General features: G+C 33.0%; 1 protein-coding gene across 1 annotated transcript; it reads right to left on the bottom strand.

Moving 5' to 3' along the window:
* Window positions 1-11,358: 11,358 nt before the first annotated feature.
* On the bottom strand, window positions 11,359-14,393 carry LOC140044263 (plasminogen-like). The gene is made up of 7 exons (XM_072088741.1): window positions 14,378-14,393; window positions 14,144-14,173; window positions 13,704-13,937; window positions 13,389-13,418; window positions 12,762-13,016; window positions 12,016-12,246; window positions 11,359-11,618 (listed from the first exon to the last, which is right to left on the bottom strand). Exons 1-7 carry the CDS (start codon window positions 14,391-14,393, stop codon window positions 11,359-11,361), a joined length of 1,056 nt encoding a protein of 351 aa, XP_071944842.1.
* Between the last annotated feature and the right edge of the window lie 10,488 nt (window positions 14,394-24,881).

Below are 24,881 nucleotides of genomic sequence, written 5' to 3'. Positions count from 1 at the left end.
AGGAGAAGGGTAAGTATTTCCATAAAGACCTCGCTCGTCAGCCACCATTTTTTTGCCGTCGGTGTCGTCGATGAGAGATATTCCTGACTTCTGATTGGTTGACGAACGCAAACCGCGCTCGCGACGCCTCAAAAAGTTGACCAAGGTTCAACTTTTGAAAATTCGCGTGCGAAGCCTTCGCTGCTGTCGTTTTCAACGCGTTGAAGTTGAAATTCGACTATCGTACACTGTTCGCTTGTATGTTCACACTGGAAGCGTCCGTCGCCTGCCGCGTGCGTCACTTTTTAACGCGAAATTCGCGGCTTCGCGTTTGGTGTGCACAGGCCTTTAGAGGAGCTTGAAAGGAACGATGTAAACAATGCATAGCGGTTTATAAAACAATGTGCATCACACATGAGTCAGTGAAACCCAAACATGATATCACACTATATATACGAACAAATTCACACAAAAAAATATTTATCGTTAACTAATTACCTAGCAATGATTTCATTTGTCGTGTGTCATATCAGAACAAGCGTGTCCATCAAGTAGGACAACAACGCTACAAATAGCCCATGTATTTCTGCAAAACTGTAGGGTCAAAGACCATACTGGAAAATGGTTTGATTCCTAGTATTTTAAAGTTAAGTTTGAGATAAAATTAGAAGATGGTTTAACGGCAAAAATGTTTATAATGATTGTTATCTAAATAAATTATTTCAATGAAAATCAAAGAATTTCAGGACAGTGTTAATTGATGTTAATAAATTAAATATTTCCTTGTATAAGGGCATACTTTTATTATAGATTATATATAATTATTAATTTAAGGGCACTGCGTGAAAAAGTGTGGGGATGGGTTTATAACCCATATTTACCCACAATACCAAACACATATTTACCCACAATAACGGACCATCATTATTCCAGTCATCCCCTGATCATTAAACGTAATCATCGGGAATAAGCTGGTATTTTCAACCCCTACGAACAGGCCCATGTACTCAATCACATATGAAAACATGAATACAATATTGATAGAAACTCTAGCAATACTTTATTCATGTTACTCTGTTATTTTGAAGTAGGCCTACACCAATCTAGGCAAGAAACAACAGTAAGCATAATGTTCCATTTTGTTTATTCTATTTATTTAGAAAACAGTACAAACAAATCAATAATAAAATTATACAAAATATTAATACATACAGTATCTATGTAAAAATATCTACAATACAATTATAAGCATGTCAAGTGTACGCTCATATGCATTAATAATTTGATATACTCAATCATTTAATAAAGAACACATTCAAAGTAACTGTTTGATATTGAGGTTATATGTCAATTTAATTACTTGATTTTAAATAATCTCTTACACCAGATTACAATCATACTCAAAATAGGATCCAGCTGAGTATTATACAAATAATGAATGTTTATGAGTGTAATGGTACAAATAATGGCACGAGGTGAATGATGAAAGGTTATATCAACGAGGCGATGAGCCGAGTTGATATAACCTTTCATCATTCACCAAGTGCCATTATTTGTACCATTACACGAATACAAAACATTCATTATTTGTTTTATATAACATCTAAATAAATTCTAGTTATTTGAATCAAATAAAAGGTAGCCCTAACCAAAGCTTACTACATTTCATTCACACACATTGATTAAAAACAGTAACATTTGGTTTTTAATAATTTTATATTAAATGTTATATTTATATGGATTTCGTAAACACACCTATAGTCCAGTAAAATATCACCTTCACCATTGCATAACGTTAGTAGTCAACGAGATTCTCACCGTAGGTTCTAAACATTATGTAAAGATCATTTATTGATGTTGCGTCGCGTAAAAGTTGGGATTTGTAGAGAAAATGAAGTTTTTATACGCAGTTTTTGCTTCCTTTCGTCGTGGTTTGTTTTCATCGAAAAAATGACGTCATGGGGCATAAGTGAATGACACGCCATTGTCGACATTTGCGTTCGTATTAAAAAGTGAATTTTAAATGTACGAATATGGTATTAATTATCTGTATTACATTGTATTATTATGTATCACATATATAACAAGTCATTTTGATAAAAAATAAGTCAAATAAATATGAAAAACAAAGGAAAATTGTGATTTTTGCATGTCATCTGAAGTGACCTTCCATACAATGTGATAGCGCCCTCTATAAGTATTGATACACTCTCACTTCAAACTGCAAGCTTTTTGTTGTTATATTCATTCATTCAGAAATACAATTTAAGGAAGGAATCGAATCAAGGGCACATTATTACTTGGTTTATTATATATTTATGATGTTTTCCTCAAAAATAATTACTAGTATGTACATTTTGCGAATTGTAGATGTACCGGCGGTATGAAATTAAAAAAAGCTGTTTACGCGATCTGTAGCCTAACGATATAATAATAATTATATGTATAAAATAATTGTTACTTTTTTCTGATAAATCAGTATGAATATGTTTACTTAGCGCTGCTTTAAGCACCCTATTAAAAAAGAAAAGAAACAAATTGATTTAAGCCTATTTTTTGTCACGTTTTCGGTAATTAATTGTCTTCTTCGCTCTCACTATCTGATTCGTCACTGTTCTCATCATCCGAGTTAAAGGAGTCGTTCTCAGCAATCGCTCGTTCAATTCTGTTGGAAGAATCTCGCTTTCACACCACAAAGGCCCCAGCAAATCGTTATCGCCAACGCACCATCCGTTATTGTCTTGGGGTTTCGGCAACTCGTAAAATCGGTGTTAGTGCGAGCCTCCACAGATCCTGACTTGATAGTTCGATCATCGTGCGTTGTATATGTTGATGCAAGCATCTACGCGACGGTGGAAAGTTAGCTAATTTTTAAATCAATGTTTTTTTAACACTGATTATTCCGGGGTTTTTTTTCTTGCATTTCCTGCGAAAAAAGTCAAATCTAAGTTCATCGGTAGGCCTACGCCTTGCTTTCGAACGGAATCCATATAATAACAGGCACGTGAACTATTCCAGTTCCTGTCAGAAAACATTAACTCTTCTTCTCCTTTCCAACTTTCTCCTACTTTCTTGAAAACCTCTTCAAATTTTGGATATTTTTCGACAAGTTTAATGGCCTTTAATTTTCCTTTTCCCTTGAAAGCGCTGGTCGTGCTGCACTTTGTGAACGCATGCAGCCCTAGAATGGCATTACATCGACTTGGGGTGATTTCAGTGGTGGCTAAACTGGTGAGATTGGTTATTCGTCGATTCCTGCCACTGCCTGTATCGAATAGGACTTTTGCAATAATGGACGCGTGACGAAACAAAATGTAACAATATAAAAAAAAAAAAACATCGCTGTCTTATATGGATCCCGATCGAAAGCAAGGAGTACCGATGAACTTAGATTTTACTTTCTTCGCAGGAAATGCAAGGAAAAAGACGGATAATCAGTGTTAAAAAACATTGATTTAGCTAACTTTCCACCGTCGCGTAGATACTTGCATCAACATATACGACGCACGATCGAACTATCAAGTCATGATCTGGAAGCTCGCACTCTAACACCGATTTAAGAGTTGCCGAAACCCTAAGACAATAACGGATGGTGCGTTGGCGATAACGATTTGCTGGGGCCTCTTCCAACAGAATCGGATGATGAGAACAGTGACGAATCAGATAGTGAGAGCGAAGAAGACGATTAATTACCGAAAACGTGACAAAAAGTAAGCTTAAATCAATTTGTTTCTTTTTTTTAAATATGGTGCTTAAAGCAGCGCTAAGTAAACATTATTATTCATACTGATTTATCAGAAAAAAGTAACAATTATTTTATACATATAATTATTATATCGTTAGGCTACAGACCGCGTAAACAGCTTTTTTTAATTTCATACCGCCGGTACATCTACAATTCGCAAAATGTACATACTAGTAATTATTTTTGGGGAAAACATCATAAATATATAGTAAACCAAGTAATAATGCCCTTGATTCGATTCCTTCCTTAAATTGTATTTCTGAATGAATGAATTTATATAACAACAAAAAGCTTGCAGTTTGAAGTGCGAGTGTATCAATACTTATAGAGGGCGCTATCACATTGTATGGAAGGTCACTTCAGATGACATGCAAAAATCACAATTTTCTTTGTTTTTCATATTTATTTGACTTATTTTTTATCAAAATGACTTGTTATATATGCGATACATAATAATACAATGTAATACAGATAATTAATACCATATTCGTACATTTAAAATTCACTTTTTAATACGAACGCAAATGTCGACAATGGCGTGTCATTCACTTATGCCCCATGACGTCATTTTTCGATGAAAACAAACCACGACGAAAGGAAGCAAAAACTGCGTATAAAAACTTCATTTTCTCCACAAATCCCAACTTTTACGCGACGCAACATCAATAAATGATCTTTACATAATGTTTAGAACCTACGGTGAGAATCTCGTTGACTACTAACGTTATGCAATGGTGAAGGTGATATTTTACTGGACTACTACTTTTGTGTTAATTATGTCAACAAACGACCAAACAATCCTAGGCCTAGCAAGGCTAAAACGCCTAGGCTAGGCCTAGCCTAATACTAGCATGGCCTAGGCTACCCTAGTAGCCTAGTAGTACTAGCTTGGCTGAAAGGCAAAACTTCGACAGACAATTGGAACTTATCTAAGCTAATTATGGTTTTTCCAACAATTCCACGTCTTGTAGGGATGTCCCCATTAATTAATCAAAATCCTAAAAACGATCTAAAGCTAATTTAAATGCCTTTTTGAATGAAATTAGTACATAATGTCCAAATCGTACACAAATATCTGCTGCTGTTGCATATCTCGCGGTGGTGTTTACAAATGAAACTGAGACCAGACGACAGGTGGCGCTGTTGTATTTCACAGTACAGAGCCATATCATAGGATAATTTGTGTACTAGATTTTTTTTCATCCGCGAGACGTTTTTTTTTTCGTACACAAAAATGTTTCAAAAAGTACTATTTAACGATCGTTAAATAGTGCGTACTATTGCACGCCATGTGACCCACAATCGTCCAATCAAATGACAGGAATTTATTTAGGTGTTATATAAAGTACCATATGTCACAACCACTATTATTAAAAGTTACTAGGTAATATCAGGGAGTCAACTCCCTGGTAATATCTCCTTAATTAGAACATTCTATGCTCGATAATTTATTACAGCACCTGCTAGATTACCAGCATACTCAAAATTGTCGAGTTAAGCACCATCAATGTCTTATTCTTTTATTCTTATTCTTTTATTGCCAAATATAAAATACATGAAGAACACGACATACAAAAAACCAACCAACTGAGTGAGCTGGCATGGGACACAAAAGCGAACCTAATCACTGTGACTTATAGCCTGGGTTCCCCACTCACCCAGTTTCACAAGCAATGAATACCATCTTAAAATATAATATACCAAAATTCCAAAGCTAAGTTTAAATCATAAAATAAAAAATATATATAAAAAAGTATATTAAATTATATACATACGCTTAATTATTATCAGGGAACAAATTTATTTTAAGTTTAGCAAGGAATGTAGGGAAATAATCCAATCAGAGAATCTTTCACTTCATCATGGACGTCTTCCCACAGTCGCAGGAATGTGGCACGCCAGGACGGACATAACATGTCAAGTTGTCCTCGCTCGTGTTATGTTAACATCGCTCGTGTTGAGTTTACACATCGCTCATGTTAAGTTGTTTACACATCGCTCGTGTTATGTTGACATCGCTAGTGTTGAGTTTACACATCGCTCGTATTATGTTGACATCGCTCGTGTTCGGTTTACAACGTTGTGTTGAGTTTCCACATCGCTCGTGTTATGTTGACATCGCTCGTGTTGGTTGTTTTACACATCGCGTGTGTTGAGTTTCAACACATTGCACATGTTCAGTTTGTTGAGTTTTTTAATTACACATCGCGCGAGTTGAGTTTCATCGAGCATGTCGAGTTTTTACACATCATACATTTGTTCCTTTCTTACAATAATTTCATACATTTTCACGTATATACATATTACTTCATATTACTTCATATTTGTTATTTCTAGGCTTATTTTGTTACAAATAAATAGGCCTATTCGATTCATTCACACTAATTCTGAAATCTATAGATTATAAATGTCTATATTTAATGTTTCCCTACTCTGTACTCTGTAATTTATAATAAAACATTTGACCTTCAGTCACACACTCACAATGTAATTGTGCTTTCATCTTTTTATTGTGATTTACATTTAAAGATGTATCGTCCCCCAAAACAGAAAACATGAAAATTAATAATCATAACTTCGAATAGACCATTTTGTTTAAAATAATAATCGCTTCCACAGAAAAAGCACCGATAAAATAATGTGTTTACTTAGGCCAAAATGGTTAAATTCAACGAAAAAAAACAGTGGCTGGCAGACTATTTTCTTTTTATTAAATAGGCCTAATGTTTTTGAACACATTTACGGCCGATATCTTGTTGGTTCCCCTCCTGTTGGAATCATCACTTTTCAGTCTGGAGTATGCCCTCTAGCCTTCTGCTTTACCTCACGGGTAAAAACTCGACATAACATGTGCGATGTGTAAAAACTCAACACGTGCGATGTGTAAAAAAACTCGACACGCGCGATATGTAAACCCAAAACGAGGGATGTCAACATAACACAAGCGACGTGCAAACTCAACACGAGTGTTGTAAACACAATACGAGCGATTTCAAATTAACATAGTTATTTCCGTCCTGGCGTCTTATAGTTTACACATACACCTCGAACCACTGTTATGATAACGTACAGGGAACATGCCGTAGACGCTCTTGCTCTTCCTGATTCCGAAAATACGACCTGAAACTGTCGAAGGTAGCAGAATTCATATTGCAGGAAAATTACCGCTAATCGTTTCAACCGACGAACGTTGCGTAAATTAATTTATTTTTCTAATGGCATCGATGACATTATCTTATCATGGAATGCATCAAAGCAGTTTGGATTCCTCTCACCAGCTTACCCTAAGCCAATATGTCACCAAAACGTTGCATCAGTTGCTAATACTAGTCTGATTGCTGTGTCACGACCAGTCGCTGCGCCACGTTTCAATCTGACTAACTTGTCCTAGGAATTTCCAGAAGTGTTTGATGGTGTAATTCGCTCGATGCATGGTGAAGAATTCACAATCAAGATAGCAGATAATGCTAAACAATTCTGTGTTAGCACCCCACGAAAGATACCATATGCATACCCTGGAAGCAGCTTATCTAGCTAGTACTAACCACACCTTGCACAATGACGATCTTGTATTAAGCATAGGCCTATAGTATTGAATTATAACGCACATCACTATTCGTATTGCATTCGTTTTTAGTCGCGTCGGTCGCGTGCAACGCGACTCTACAGCTCACTATGTCGGTCGGTTGGTCGGTCGGTCCGTTGGCAAAACACTAACTTGTATATGGCCTTGTCTTGATATCAGTTTTATCTTTCAAAGTATATTCCATATGGCAAGGACTCGATGTGATTATGTTTTTCACGGTGCGCAATCAAAAATTACGCAGTCTACGCACGATTTAACGGAATCACGTTTGTAATCATATCTTCACAAGCATTAATCACAATTAACTAAAATTTGGTAATCATAAATTTCAGGTCATATTTCATCATAATTATGGCAATACAAGTATGTGCGTAGCGCATATAACGCATGCGTACGCGCGCTTAAAATTTAAAATTTTCAAAATTGTAAAATTTATTTTCGATGAAATTAGAGTACGTTTCAAAATTTTAAGCGTTTACAAAATTGCAATGAGTGCGCAGATTTTTGCACTGCGTGTTAAATGTTAATATGCACTATTTTGCCCGATTTCTGTTTTACAACCTTTCTTTAATAATATAATTATTTGATTCACTTTTCCACTCGAAATTACGTTATTTGAGCACATCAAAAGTGACAGGCAACGCTCGGGTAAATTAAAAAAATTATAAATGTTTTTAAAAATGTTCAACATTTTTAAACATGTTCAGCAATTTCGATCGGTTGGTTAGTCGGTCGGTTAAACCAACTTGAGCACGCGGCTGCAGCCATCTCTATGGCCTTGTTATATTGTATTTTTATGGAGACAATATAAATGAAATGAAATAAAACATTTCATAAAATTGCAACTCTAACGTCATCAACAAAGTTTCCTGCACATCTACAGGTTAAGGTCAATGAGCATTGTTTAGGTATGTAAGTATGTGGTGGTGGGATTGCAGATGTATAAACTATCTATAAACTCAAAACTGATCTCCGGTGTGATGAGTAGGTATTATGTTTGCTCATATTGATTGTTATTATTACTAATCACCAGGATGGCAAAGAACATAAATTATGATAGATGATCCGTTGTCTTCATTGGCAATAATATTAGATCGATGTCTTTTGATTTTTCTAAAAAATGCTATAAGTAGGCCTATGTCAATTTTTTCAATAGAAAGCGAAAGGGTTACTGGCTTCATACTTTGTAGATCCAGATAATGATATAAATAATCATAAGGTTAAGGCATCGTATTGAGTACAGCATTGCCGATGTTGTAATCCCTTGTAGTTCATTGAATTTATAAAAGTCTGCTAATTTCCAGTATAGTATCTATAGTACTGAATATATGTCCTCATCTTTATTGTTTATCTGTAGTAAACCACTAATATTAAACAATGTTTCAGATTTCATTTTAAATTTAGCTTTTATTTACTTCTTTTCACATACAATTTACTTAAGGACAATTTACTTATTTACGACAAATTGTACCTTCTTCCAGAAAATTGTTTTAAAAAAGTTTAATAATTTTGAAAGCAGAAAAATAAGCCTAAATAAGAAAAAAACATGCAAACATTACAACTTGAAAGACAAATGTCCAGGAACAATAAAAGAGTGACCGTTAGGGATTATACAAAATTATACACATGACTTTGGGTATGACACACTTTATTTAAAAAAACAGAGGGAGGATTAGTGTAAATCGGAGCTTGTAATGAAGTTTAACCACATTGCACAAACATCTTAATCGGATTTTTTTCTCCATTAATCTAATGTTCTCCTGTTTAAGATTATTTAATATGATATTTATTAGAGTAATGCAAGAAGATCAACATACATTTGTGACCTGCTCTGGCATAGTGAAACATAACTCGCTGATCTTTATTCAGTGTATTGACCTATAGAAGTACTATGTACGTTAAAAATCACTATCTTGGTGAAAATAGGGTTTTCCCCTTTTTGGAATCTACAACTATTTAAGAATCAAGATCAAGTTTCATTTTGTGTGAATTAAGTTTATAAAAGGGCTAAATAAGTGATTTTATTGAGTACCTTTTTTGTCTTGATTTCATTTTGTTGCAAAAAATGAAATAAAGTGCATGAAACACTGTTAGAAAACTGTGCAGTTTATGAAAATATTTGTATAGCTACCTTTAGAAACATGGTAGAGTCTGAAAATTTAAATATTCATAAGCCATATTCAGTGGGTATTTCAAGTGGTTTTCAATATTTTTGGCTTCTTCAGCGGGAATTAGAGGAGGTAAAAAGCTTCTCTAACGTGATTTTTACACAACAGAAATCCGTTGTCAAGGATACGCCACGTAATGGCTAGCGCGTAGTAGAAATACAGTACTGTAATTGGCTTATCCTTATAATGACCTTTGACCTGTTTACTTTTTACGCGGAGAAGAGAGTGTAAACAATTCAGATTTAAGATAATCGATGGATCTAGTCTAGGGCCTAGGCCTAGGCCAAATACAATGACTAAAAAATAAAAAACATAATGAGAGTAGCAAAAGACCTATGATATTAAATTATTACAGCCAGTGTAGTGACTAGCCTAGGCCTACTAAGTAGCCTTTTGGACTCCAGGCTGGGTCCTTCTAGGCCTACTTGTCCTAGCCTAGGCCCTAGACTAGGGCCTAGTAGGGTAGGCCTAGCAGGTCTAGACTAGACTAGCTAGGGCCTAGGCCTAGGTAGGCTAGCTAGGTAGGTTGCAGGGCAAATAGGCCTAGCTAGGATAGGTAGGCTAGGCCTAAGTGGCACTTTTATTTGCCTACATATCACATAGGCCTACCATATTTATTGTTTTTACATAATAAGTATTGTATTAATTCATGTTATTGTAGGCTATTATTATGCACTTACACCAACATGATTTCATGAACATTACACAATTTTAAGTAAATGCTTAAAACAAACTTAATACATTAGTATGTGCTTAAAACATATCCATTATTTAATTGATTAAAGCAATCGCATAATGTTATTTAAGTTGTATTTGTTATCTAATCAGCAGGCACTACAAAACTAAAATTTAAATTATTTAAGTAACTTTTAAGAACGTACTTAAATCCAGTAGTTCAAGAAATGGTATTTAATGTTATATAACTTAATTTATTGTATACATTTAATTAATTCTTAAAGAATAATACAGTTTTTTTAGTGTAAAAACATTAATTTACCCCCCTTTTTTACCATTTTAAGCAAGTGCTTAAAAGAAACACAAGTATGTACTTAACATAAAAAGTGGATATATTTTTTTGTATGCATTGTCAAAGTAATCAATATCCTACCAAAAAACATTTCATTGTATCATATTTTGTGAATGTGTGATACTTAGAAAGTATACACTATTAGATTAACAAATATTAATTTGTGTTGTTGTTTTATAAAATAACATTGACATTCAATCATGATTTTCTCAAAACTGTTATTTGTATATTTCTTTATACATGCTTCGACTTAACGTACAATATCTCGGGATCCTCTTCATGTTACATATTAAGTTTGGTATCATTGTAAAGGATATAACATTTCCTACCAGATAGAATACAAATCTGAAAAATTTTAATTTTCGACTTATGTTTCACTTTGCCAGAGCAGGTCACATTTAGTTAATTAGGTCAAGTAAGGTCGTTTTCCCACAGCCATAACGAACATTATTGGTTATTTAATCAGATACCGTAGTTAATAAAATAAAAATGTGCGCATGAAAAATAGTTACCGTAACACAATTGCTTCAATTTCCAAATGCAAACATTTGTCCTTCAGGTCAGAAGTTATAAATAATCTTATTTAATTTAACTTATAAAGGATTTAAATCAAAAACACGGTCTAAAATTAAGAATAGATCGGGATATTATATATTTCCCAATGATAAACAGCAAAAGAGCTTTCGAGTAAACATTAACTTCGAATATCATAAAAAGTTTTACAGGAATGAAATGATTTGATAAAGGCTAATTACGGCATTGGAAATGACAATTAATGTTAATCTACAAATAATGTAAAGTTAATCATTTTTTCAAAAAGAGGATTTAGGTATGACCATCATAAAGTGTTACATTAGCCACATGTGTTTTTAGGATTACCCACGTTACAATATTCCCATCTTTTACTGCTATCGGTTGTATAACACCATGCAGTGTTTACATTATCGGGGCTTCGACAGTAGTTGTGATTACCTAATCCAAATGTTGGGTAATTTTCTGGTGTCCTTGTGTGTTTGTGTGGAGACTGCGAGGTCCATTGCTGGCACTTTTTTCCACTCTTTGTGACACTTACAAAGCCTCGATAGTCTTTTGCATGTCCATTCGTATAGCACTCTGGCGATGAGTAAAAAAGAAAGTCATATAGACTCTGATGATTTACCAATGACAATGATCAAAGTTAATTGTGTATACATTTAGATAAACATCATTCGCATATCGGTTAAAAAAAAAATAAGTTAGCAATTTTAATTTTGTATCAGTAGAATTTTTTTTAATGAATTTACCATAATTGAAGAATAGTGTTTACGAATAATAATTTTTACTTTATTTATTACTAAATCAGTGGTGAATGTATTAGAATAAGAAACAGTGTCTTTGCTTAGGCTAATGGTTTGCCAAATATCCGTGTTTTGATTCGATGCTTAGAATCTCAGTCATCAAAATACAGATTATGTTCTGTTCTTCAGATGATCTTTGCAAATAAGCGATTATTTAAATTACTAATATTTACCACAATGATCTCCCGGATTTTCAACATTACAGTATTCCCATGCTGCATTTTGAACATTTGTATAACACCAGGCTCTACTTTTTAGATTTAGTGGGCTCCTACAGAAGTTGTGATCACCTAAACTGGATGCCCTGTATGTAGTTACTGAGGACCAACGCTGGCACTTCTTTCTACTGACTGTTACACTTACTGAGCCCCGATAGTCATATGCATTACGCTTCTTATAACATTCTGTATGACGAAAAGAGTAAACCTTTCAATTAGGAAAGAATTATTACCTCCGCTAGGGAGGTTATGTAGTCGATACCGTGTGTCTGTTTGTTAGCAGCATTACTAACAAATGTATTGCAAGATTTTTACCAAATTGAAAATACAGGTAGATATGTGGTCAAGGACCAGTCCATTACATTTTGGAGGCAAACAGATCCTCAGATTACATAGGTAAACTTTTCTGAATTCTGGATTCAGGATGGATTCAAGTGTAGTTGACATATTATTTAAAAAATATATATATTTATATATAAATCCAAAGGCAAATTACTGAAAAATGACAATGCTGTGGATATCAGTGGCTGGATCTCAATGGAGATACAAAAAAAAGCGAAAAGTTAAATCAAAACGATAAGTAAAAAAGCCAGAAAGTTATCAGAGCTTTCGGGCAACACTATCCCTTCATCAGTGCAAGTGAAGGGATTTTGATAACGTCAAAGTAAAAAAACTGGCAAGTACATATATAAAATATTTACCACAATATGATCCAGCTTTACCAACGTTGCAGTATTCCCACCTTTTTTTGGAATCGGTTGTATAACACCAAGCAGTTTTTGAGTTATCTGGGTTTCGGCAGAATGAGTGATCACCTAATCCGGAAGTTGGGTAATTGTATGGTGTTCTTGTGTGTGATTGTGGATACTGCGAGGTCCATCGTTGACATGTTTTCCCACTTACTGTCTGACTTACGACGCCCCGATAGTCCACTGCATTTGCTTGATTAAAACATTCTGATGAGTAATTGAGGCATCATTTTTTAAGTTTTAAATGATAATCAAGCTTCGAATTGAGGGAAAGTTTAGAACTGATGTATTTGAATGCAATATTGCACTCTACAAAATAAAAACTCTCAACGTCTGACAGGAGAGCCTTCATTGATGTCTAATTACAGTACTAAGCATTTTTAATATTTTGTCATCGCATCATACAGTCACACATTCATTTTTAAAGAAAATTCGCATTGGGACTATGTTGATTGTACACAGAATGATACACAGTCTAATAATATATTTAAAAATCAAAGATGAATGGAACACAATGTCAATGTATTAGTAGCAGTAATGCATGTAAGCCTATTTAAGTAGGCATACTAAATACCATACCATCTCCCGTTCTTCTTTTCCCGTCGCCATCTAAGTAAAAAAAAAATTGTTATAAAATTATTAGTCAAAAAATAATACTTGTTTTATTGTAGGGTGCTTTTTTTAAAACAATATTTCGTGAGCATCAACCATCCATATACATCTTATCATTAAAAGCTCTCTCTTTCCAAAATGAATAAATAAATAAATACGAACACAAATACATTAGTTAAATAGTGAACTGACTGACTTTACCACAATTATAAGAATAAACATTGGTAACACACATAAAATGACATAACATGACATATTTACCACATTGTTCTCAAGGATAACCAGCATTGCAGTATTCCCACCTTTTTAGCGGATTGGTTGTGTAACACCAGGCAGTTTTTTCGTCATCTGGGTTTCGACAGTAGTTGTGATTACCTAATCCAAATGTTGGGTAATTTGCTGGTGTCCTTGTGTGTTTGTGTGGATACTGTGAGGTCCATCGTTGGCATTCACTTCCACTGACTGGTACACTTACATAACCTCGATAGTCCTCTGCATTTCCTTTCCTATAGCATTCTGATGATGAAACAAGAAACATTTTAATGAACGCAGAGTTGCATTTTTGTCGGGCAGCTAATACAAATTGATATACGTTAAGTTACAAAATAATAATGATTTGATTGCGGAGTGTTATTTTTTATTTTGTGAGGGTCAACATCCATATATAAATATGACCAAGTGTGTATTATTCTAGAATTAATTAATAAGTACTGATGACGTACCGCTCCTTCCTACTATTCCTGTTCCTTCACCTAAAAAAACAAAGAGATAATTGAATAAAAGATATAGGTACATATAGCAGGTATATGAAAAACAAAAACAAGCTTAAATTTGCCAAAATGTTTAAGCATTTCTAGTAAACACACTTTTTAAATAAATCGTTAAAAAAAATAAAAGTTTTTTTTATTGTTTCTTTTGCCTATCTAGATATTGAAGTATTCCTTCAAATAACAAACTAATATATTTTGGCATATTTAAGGGTGTCTAGAAAACTCAGATCTGGAAAACTCAGATGTCAGATATATCTGAGTTTTCTAGAATTGACAATGATCAAAAAGGATATATTAAAGGGCGTTTTGCGGGTGAAAATATCAGATTAATTAATGACATTCTATTTTATACCAAAGATGAAGATATTGATAGTGCAATGTTATCACTTGACTTTAGTAAAGCTTTTGATTCTGTGAATAGGGAATTCATGTCCAAAGTATTAAAGAAGTTTAATTTTGGAGATTCTTTTCGTAAATGGGTATCAACAATTTATAATAATACCGAATGTGTAATTGTAAATAATGGATGGATTTCTGAAAGTTTTCAAATGAATAGTGGTATAAGACAGGGTTGTCCTTTGTCAGCGTTATTGTTTATTTTAACTGTAGAAATCATGGCCTGTAATATATAAGAAATGATGTGAATTTTGTAGGCATATCTGTTCCTGACCCGGTGCAAAATGAAGAAATACGCATCGCCCAATTAGCGGACGACACAGTTATCTTTACTGGGAATGAGGATAGTATTGAGATAGGTTTAAATATTGTTACCAACTTTTGTAAAGTATCAGGTATGAGCCTTAACAAAAGAAAAACAAATGCCATGTGGATTGGTAGAAATATGAATAAAATCGAAAAACCATGTAACTTAAATTGGGTTAAAAAACCAATTAAAATTTTAGGAATATATGTAGGTTATAAAAAGGATGAATGTCAAGAACTAAACTGGGCTAATAAATTGTTAAGTTTAGAAAGACTACTCAACACGTGGAAAGGTAGAAACCTTACATATTTTAGAAAAGTTACAATTTTAAAGAGTCTTGGTTTATCTAAACTAATAACGCCTCTATAATTGATGTACCAAATTATGTTGTTTTACAGGTGAATAAACTGACATACGATTTCCTATGGAATGGAAAAGGGGAAAAAATTAAAAGAAAGACATTAATTGGCAAGCTAAAAGATGGAGGTATTAATATGCCGGATTTTGCATTACAGGTCAAAGCGCTCAAGGTTGCATAGGCGAGAAAATTAATATGTAGAAAGCATGTGAGATGGAAGCTATTACCAACATATTATATAAATAAGTTTGGAAATGAAAGATTGTTCTTTAGTATGTCAATATTAACCTGGTAAATTGCATTACTTTGAAAAACATTCCTCCTTTTTATTTAAAAGTGATACAATGTTGTACTGAATTTAACGAAAACTGCTGCCATGAAATCAATACTTATGAAGAAGTTGTTAATCAAAGTTTGTGGGGAAACAAATATATTGTGTACAAAAAAGGTCTTTGTTTTATAAAAATTGGTTTGATTCAGGATTTAAAAAAATATTTGATATAATTAATTTTAACCGTTTGAAAACATCTAATGAAATCCTTGAAACACTACGCAGGGAGTTGTTAACAACTCCCTGCACTACGTAATAAAATAAACTGGCTCATGGAATATGCTTCCTTAGTTGATGCTATTCCAAAAGATTGGATTAATATAATTAAAAATTACAACAAGAACGTGCCTACAAATATAAAAGATGAGTGCATCATAACTAATGACGCCTATATGCTAGAAACAAAACTTATATATTCGTGCTTTATTAAAGAAAAATTTATTTATCCGCATGTAATGGGCAAATGGAATATGGCCTTTAACACTCAGAAAATAAATTGGAGTGACGTTTGGATAAAAAAAGTGAAAAATGAAAAAAACAAAAAATATGCACAACTAAATTACAAGCTGTTGAACAAAATTGTTCCGACTAATCAAAGGCTTCATAAGTGGAATGTGAAAATGAATAATGTATGTGACTTATGTGGGGTAATTGAAGACGAAAAACACATGTTTTTTGAATGCATACGAATTAAAACTTTATGGACAAATAATATAGATAACATTTTTAAAAATATTGACAATGGCAGAAGCTCTTTTAGAGAACTTCTTTTAGGGTCTGATTGTGAATACAAAAATGACTTATATTCAATTGCTGTCTTCTCAATATATAGCATTAAGATTTTAACTGAATTAAACAAACCAGTGTGTAAAAACTCTTGGATTGTATTTAAGTCTATTGTTAAGGATCTGAACAAACTAACGCTCATATAATGTTAAAAGAGTTACCGGTACCTAATAAACTTTTATGAAAATTATATATATCTTGATTGATGTATTTTTTTTTTTTTTTTTTTTTTTAACGTTATTTTATATCTTTGTATATAATCTCTATAAGATGTATATAAATCGTATGAATTAACAGGGTATGAAACAATACGGTATGTATATGTATACATTTAATGTATTTGTGGGTGTCTGTGTACAATGTGAATAAATATAAGAAACCATGAAAACAGGATAATATTGGAAACAATATGTGAAAAACTAAAATTTACAAAAATTACTGATATTTTTTTTTTTGAGCAGAAAAATATAAAGAAAAATGTAGAATATTAACGGAAAACAATATAATTAAAGAAAGAACATATGACAGATATTACAGATATTACTGATTTATTTGTAATGTATTTAATTATGATATGAAAGAATAAAGGTGGTGGTTCACGCCACAAAAGAGAAAGAAAAAAAGAGTTTTCTAGATCTTGAAAACTTAGATATCTTACTGTTCTAGATCTAGAAAACTCAGATATCAAGATCTGAGTTTTCTAGTTCCAGAATAGAACTCGTACGTACCACTGTTTGTGAAGAATGCCACGGCATCAGCACATGCTCAATTCCGACCTATATATGGAGGATGATAATCTGACAATGAAAGTGAATGGATTAATAGATTTTAAGAATGTATAATAATTATATTGCTGTTACAGTAAAAATGAACTGTTTTATTAGACACCGTAGTCCTATGCATTACAATGCATAAGACTATATTGTCTGTTATTATAACCGTGGTGATATCTTGATACTTAAATGTGTGTTTTTGCGCCTATTTTCTAATTAATGCACTTAAATTATTATGTATATTGCAGTTTGAATGTTTAATACTAAATAAATATAAAAATCATTGTAAAAACTGCTATCAAGTGATAATTAGATCTACTATTATGTTTTTTCGTCATTTTTGCCATTGGCGGCCCTTTTGTCTAAAAAAAACCCTTTTCACCTATCTGGATTTTTATAGACTTATAGAAATGCATTGTGGTGAATTTTTTTCAACCTTTTACTAATTCTGAGCATATCTTTCTGGTACTACTTGGTTATTAAAGTAGGCATATTTAATGGCATACGAAAACATGAATATAGTATTGATAGAAACTGAATATCGAATTTATTTTACTCTTACGCCAATCAAGAAATAAACAATAGTAAGCAAACGACAATTTCTATTTTGATCTATTTTATTTAATCATATAATACTACAGAAATATTTAAATAATACGTATCTATACATCAACATATCTACAAAACCAAATGCATGTCAAGTGTACCCTCACCTGCATATATAATTTGTTTACATTTTTTATATTCAGGTTATATGTCAACTTATTTCCTCGATTTTAATACTTTATTATACCACTTGAGAGATAAGATCCAGCTGAGTTAAGTACCATAAATGTCACTACCACTGATATTAAATCTAAAAACTCAACTTCACTCCTTTATTTGAACACACTATGTTCGCATTATTTATTACAGAAGCTGATAGATTACAATCATGCATGTCAAGTACACGCAGAAAAGGACACATACTCAATAACGAACCCAGTAAAGTACCAGCAATGCCACTAAGATCATTACCACTGATATTAAGGCGATGTAATTTCAACCTAACCCGTTTATTTGAACACTCTATGCTCAAATCATTTATCACAGCACCTGATAGATTACAATTATGCATGTCCAGTCTATACATATAGGGACTAAACAATAAAGGAACCATTAAAGTACCATCAATGTCACTAAGTTCATTTCCACTTATATAGAGGTTATTTAATCTCAAATTAACTCCTTTATTACAACACTCTATGCTCATATCATTTATTACAACACCTGATATATTGCAATCATGGATGTCAAGTGTACGCAGCTCAGGAATCACACTCAATAAAGAAAACAGTAAATTACCATCAATGTCACTGAGATTATTACCACTGATATTGAGGTCATCTAATCTCAACTTAAATCCTCTATTAGAACACTCTGTGCTCACATCATTAATTACACCACCTGTTATATTGCAATCATGTATGTCAAGTGTACGCAGACAAAAGCTGATACTCAATAAAGAACACAGTAAAGTACCATCAATGTCGCTAAGATTATTACCACTGATATTGAGATTACATAAATTAAACATAATTCCTCTCTTAAAGTGCTCAATGCTGACATCATTTATTACAGTACCCGAGAGATTACACTCATGCATGTCAAGTACACCTATAAAAGTAATACCCAATAAGGAACTCAGTAAAGTGCCATCAATGTCATTAAGATTATTACCACTGATTTTTAGTCTACTTAATCTAAACGAACACTTTATTCCCAAAACATTTATCACAGCACCAGATAAATTACAATCACGCATGTCAAGTGTACTGATAAAACAACTCATATTACTTAATAATGAACCCAGTAAAGTGCCCAGTAAAGTACCATCAATATCATTAAGATTATTACCACTGATATTGAGGCTATCTAATCTCAACTTAACTCCTTTATCAGAACACGCTATGCTCACATCATTCATTACAACACCTGATAGACTGCAATCATGTATGTCAAGTGTACCCAAATACGGACTCATACTCAATAAAGAACCCAGTAAGGTACCATCAATGTCACTAAAATTATTACCACTGATATTGAGGTTTTTAAATTTTAATTTAACTGCTTTATTCGAACACTCCATGATCACTTCATTTAATATAGCACCTGTTATATTACAATTATGCATGTCAAGTGTACTCATATAAGAAATCATACTCAATAAAGAACCCAGTAAAGTACCATTAATGTCACCCAGATTATTGCCACTGATATTGATGTTATTTTTCTGAACTCACCTCCTCTGATCATAGCATTCATTACATCACCTGATAAATTACAATCATTCATTTCAAAGTCATTAATGTAAGTCTTACTTGGATCATACCAAGTTGAAGAACCTACAATGTGTGCAAAAACCTTTTCTTTACAATCAGACGGTATTGTTTTGAAAAAACTGCACAAATAACTGCTAGATATGTTATGAAATTCTCTCAAAAGCTGTATAAAATGACCATTAATGCTGTCGTCTCGTTTTACATACTGAATAAACATTCTTAATGAATTTGAAATATCTTCCAAATAATGTTGTATTTCTGAAGTTGTTTTGGACATGTGAATAATCAGTGCTTTTTCAACAGTATCCCTATGGCCTTGTTTAACAAATCCCAAGTATCTACCCATAGATCGATATGCTGATAACTCATTAGCAATCCAATGCTTTAAGAATTTAGCAGCATCAGATTCAAGAAACCCAATTGCAAACTCTCTTGTCATTTTGAAATACTCATTTTCTCGTATTTCTTTCCATTCATTTTCATCCAATGGTGCAAGTAATGAGTTCATACCTTCACTTTCACATAGTTTGTATAGATAAAATCCTACCAATGACTCAACTATTAACTTGTGTGGAGGCATGTATATCTTGTCATGGCTAGATTTTGAAATTGGTGCATCTTCAAAAACAAATCCCATTTTCAGGGCCATATCAATCATATTTTGATCACCTGTCATATTTGTTCTGCTTATTGAAAGCTGATTTATCTTTAAGCTATGATACATGCACTTTCCTAACATAATCATGGCATTTACATACTCCACTGGAGCGTCCTCAAATTTTGACAAAAAATTGTGCTGCTGTTGTTGCTTATTATTGAACTGATTTAAAATACTTCGAAATATTTCTTTGAAAAGGTCAGATTTATTATGAGTAAGATTCTGTTTGTCTTCCCATATAATACAAACCGATAGAAGTAACATTGGATTTTTGCACATGGAATTAATTTCTTGATGTTTACTAGTACACACTCTATCAATTTCGAGTTCTTTTTTAAGTGATTTTCCCAAAGCGGGTTTTCCAAAATTCTCAAAATGTTTAGAGATATATTTGTCAATGCTGTGATTGCCAAAACCTTGAACTCTTACATGTACATCGCAAGCATTTATGAATTCATCTATGTTTTCTGTACGCGATGTAAGTATTGCCACACTATTCTTCAGTTGTTCTTTTTTAAAAAGCTGAATAAAACTTTCATTCTTAAATCTTAATTCATCTAAGCCATCTAACAACAACACAATTTTATCATCATGTGTTACAATAAATTTTTTGACTAATTTGGAATCTTCTCCAAGGTCTGTTTTTAAATCAAAATCTTCCATATCGAGTTGCTTTACAATGAGATCCAAGATTCCTTGTCTTTTCTCTAAATCTCTTACATTTAAAAGGAAGACAATTTTACCTTCAAATACATCAAATGATTTATCTGTACCTGCATTAAATGCTATGTGCCTTAATAATGTTGTTTTACCTATACCACCTTCACCATCTATAATGACTTTGCAAGCTGGTGTGGCTTTGATAATAGCCAACACATCTTTTAATGTCATTGACTCACTCTCTTTTTTATTTTCATTTTGTTTGAGTAGGTCCAACTTTGTAAATAGTTCAGAAATGTTGACCTGGTATCTCGGATTCAGTGTTGCTGGTGCAAAATCCTTTGTATTTTTAAGGAATATTTCTTGTCTATCAAGCAGATAAACTTCTATTTTTTCTATAACATAAAGGAACATTATTTAAAAATACTAAAACAAGTATGACACTTTACAAATTCACTAATTGAAACTACAGTAATTGTCTTGACTTTGTCTTACATTGAATCGATTTTTCTAGTGATCCAAGATTTAGACCAGTAAACTGTTGTCATTTTAGGTTACCGCCTAGACGTTTTCTAAATTGTCTGCCCTGTATTTGCGGACAGGAGTAAGAGTGGTAATGATAAGCTGGAAAAAGTGCAAAAAAGAAGTCATAAATAGTATACATACTATGTTTATCACCATGGAGCGTTGTTGCTGGTCTATATGGCATATCTGCAGAGAAAAAGTCAAGTTATATTATATAGTGCATTTTGTAGAACTCCAATACTGGGTTACTCATTTGAGTGTACCGAAAAATGATTTTAAAATAATGTTATAATTTTGAACTTTCACTTGCCATGTGTTCTTATAATATTATTGAAAAACGGTACTTTTAGTATGTCCACAGAGTACAACATATTTCCAGTACCATACTACTAGAATATTATGTGATACAACCTAAAACATGTGAATGTTATGTTCAGTTTAAGGTTTGTAGGTACAGTGAATGTGATACATGTGACGCTGTGTCACGAGATACGCCAAATACTGAGAATAGTGTATAATTGCTATTGTTACTAAAAATGTAAAATAAACATTCAAGTTACTTTGTTTATCTTGATATTGTGGCAAATTTAGAATGGGAAGATTTTCTTATACAATTGTGTTTGTTAGTATTAATAGGAATTACATTATTATCTTACAAAGTCCAAAGTCTACCATAGTAATTTCCCCAAAATTTGTAATATCACAGTATCAGGAATTGCAATTTATTCAAATACAATTTAATTGTATTATTGCATTAACCAAACAAACACAATGTAAATGTTAGGAAATTACAAATAATTTTAAATATAATAATACTTAAAACGGTAGTCCATTCTTACCATGTACGATTTGTCTAAGAATATCGTCAAATACATCTTTTTTGTCCGGTTCATTTGATAAACGTTGGTTCTTCTCCAATGCAAAGACCACATCCCAAATGTTGGTGTGATTATATCTTGCCAGATCATAGTAAGCAATAACCCTCTTTAACGCATCTGGATCAACATTTCGCAACCTCTTAACCGTGAATTTTCGACGTGGTGATATTCTTTTTTCTTCTGTATTTTCAGCTTTATTATCTCTAATATACTGGAGTACAAGCTCTTCTGCTACTTTCAATTCAGATAATTGAGCAATCTCTAATAAAATGTTAACATTACTATGTGTAACTTTCCCGGTGACATGTAGTTCATTGAAAAAATCATTTCCAATGGCATTTGGTTTTGTAAGGTCTCCTATATGTAAAAGATCAAATAGTATGAACTTCAACCACAGCAACCGGTCACCGTCAAAGTATCTACCAAGATCAGACTTCAATTTGGTAAACTCTGGATTAACTTCAGACGCTGCCATTTAAGCGCCTTTTGTTTCTGATGGAAAAGAGAATTAATCATTCAAATTTGTCAGTATCATGGTACAGCTGGATTAGTGTCATTGTTTTAACATGGACCTATATATTATTTATAAAAGTTGGTAATACGTAAATAATCTAAACATTTTATAGCTCGAGTTTAATGTCACGTCATTCTTATTGATAAATATCCAGACATAATTAAACTTAATTATATTTATAGACATCATCTGTATGAGCTTATTAGTCTCTGTTGGTCTCTTGGTAAAGTTCCACAGGATTTCAAGAATGCGTCCATTTTCACTCTGTACAAGAATAAAGGTGATCGTGGTTGCTGTGATAATTATCGCGGCATTTCTCTGCTCAATATCTATATGGAAAAGTATTTGTAAAAGTAGTTCTACAACGTCTGCTGCCTTTAGCGGAAAGGGTATATCTAGAGTCTCAGTGTGGTTTTCGCTCTTGAAGATCTACCATTGATATGATTTTCTCTATTAGACAACTGCAGAAAAAATATGTTGTGCTAAAACAGCAACTCTACCTGTCATTTATCGATCTCTAAGGCTTTTGACCTTAGACTGTCTATTTGAAATCCTAAGGAAAATTGGATGTCCACCTACTCTATTAAATATTATCCGATCTTTCCATCAAGGAATGCAAGCTACTGTAAAGTACAATGGAGCAGTGTCTGACCCATTTGATGTCGAGAATGGGACAAAACAAGGAGATGTTCTTGCCCCTCTTCTTTTTGGGATTTACTTTGCAGTCGTCTTCCAAAGAGCTTTTGAACCTTTGAATCTTATGGAAGGAGTTTATTGCATTGTAGATCTACTGGCAAGCTGTACAATCCGGCCAGACTTAAAGCTAAGACAACAATATTTAAGGTTCTTCTTCGTGATGTTCTTTATGCAGATGATGCCTGTTTCGGCAACCATTCTCCTAATGGTCTACAACTTCTACTTGATATATGTTCATGTGCCTGTGAACACTTTGGTCTCACCATAAGTGTAAAGAAAACTAAGATTTTACCGTTTAAAACAACTGGTCAAAACAATTTTACTGTCAACATTTTTTTACTTGAAAATGTTAGTAAATTTTCTTACCTTGGTTCAGTTATAACTTATAACAACTCTCTTGATTGTGAACTAAACAAATCGGAAGAGCTTCTAGTACTCTCAGTCAGTTGTCTGTACGTGTTTGGGAAAACATAAATATTTGAGTGGCTGTGAAGATCAAAGTGTTTATGGCATGTGTCATTAGTGTCCTCTTGTATGGAGCTGAATCGTGGACAACCTATGCTAGACAAGAAAAGAAACTACATGTATTTCACCTCCGCTGTCTACTGACTATCTTAAATATCAGATGACAAGACAGGGTAACAAACAACAGTATCCTTGATAGATGTGGCATTCCTTCGATGTTTACATTAATTCGACAGCGAAGACTACGATGGCTTGGTCATGTCAGAAGAATGGATGATACAAGAACTCCAAAGGTTATGTTGTACGGTGAGCTAGCAAATTGTAAAAGATCCAAAGGACGTCCAAAGGACGTCCACTTTTGTGTTTCAAAGATGCATGTAAAAGAGACTTAAAGGCAATGGACATCAATGTTAACACCTGGAAAAAATCATGGAAAGACTGTATTAGGCAGGACTTGTACACAGCGAAGAAAGATATCGTATGGAAAATGAAGAGAGGTATCTAAAAAGAAAATCTAGATCAGCTACTGGAACTCACACAGACTCACTGGATAACGGATGAAATTCTCTCCAATGTTGTCTCCATAGTAAATTTTGACTGATATAGTAACTTTACACCGGTATCTAAATGCAGTGATGCAATATTTGTAATTATTATTACAGCTGACAACGGGCGTAACTTCGCTATAAACGTATTCAAAAACTTCAAAACTAAATACAAAGTAATATTAAATGGAACAATTTTTCCAAATTGATGTTTAAAGCTTCTTTTGATTCAATTATTGTTATTAGTAACTTTTTTAGTACTTATTTAGGGAACCTGCATTGGTATTCAAATTCCTTATTATCCTTGCAGATAACAGCAGACATTTGTATAGGTCCAAGCGTATTCAAAAACTTCAAAACTAAATACAAGCATGATGAATTCTGCGACAATTGTTTGATTTCCCAAATTTTGATGTGCAAAGCTTCCTTTAATTCAATTTGTACGGACGACCGAGATAATGTGTATTTTTCAAAGTT

The sequence above is a fragment of the Antedon mediterranea genome, chromosome 3 (assembly GCF_964355755.1).
Source record: "Antedon mediterranea chromosome 3, ecAntMedi1.1, whole genome shotgun sequence".
NCBI classification, from domain to species: Eukaryota; Metazoa; Echinodermata; class Crinoidea; order Comatulida; family Antedonidae; genus Antedon; species Antedon mediterranea.
Note: the sequence above shows the minus strand (reverse complement) of the source record. Positions and strands in the feature narration are given on the sequence as shown.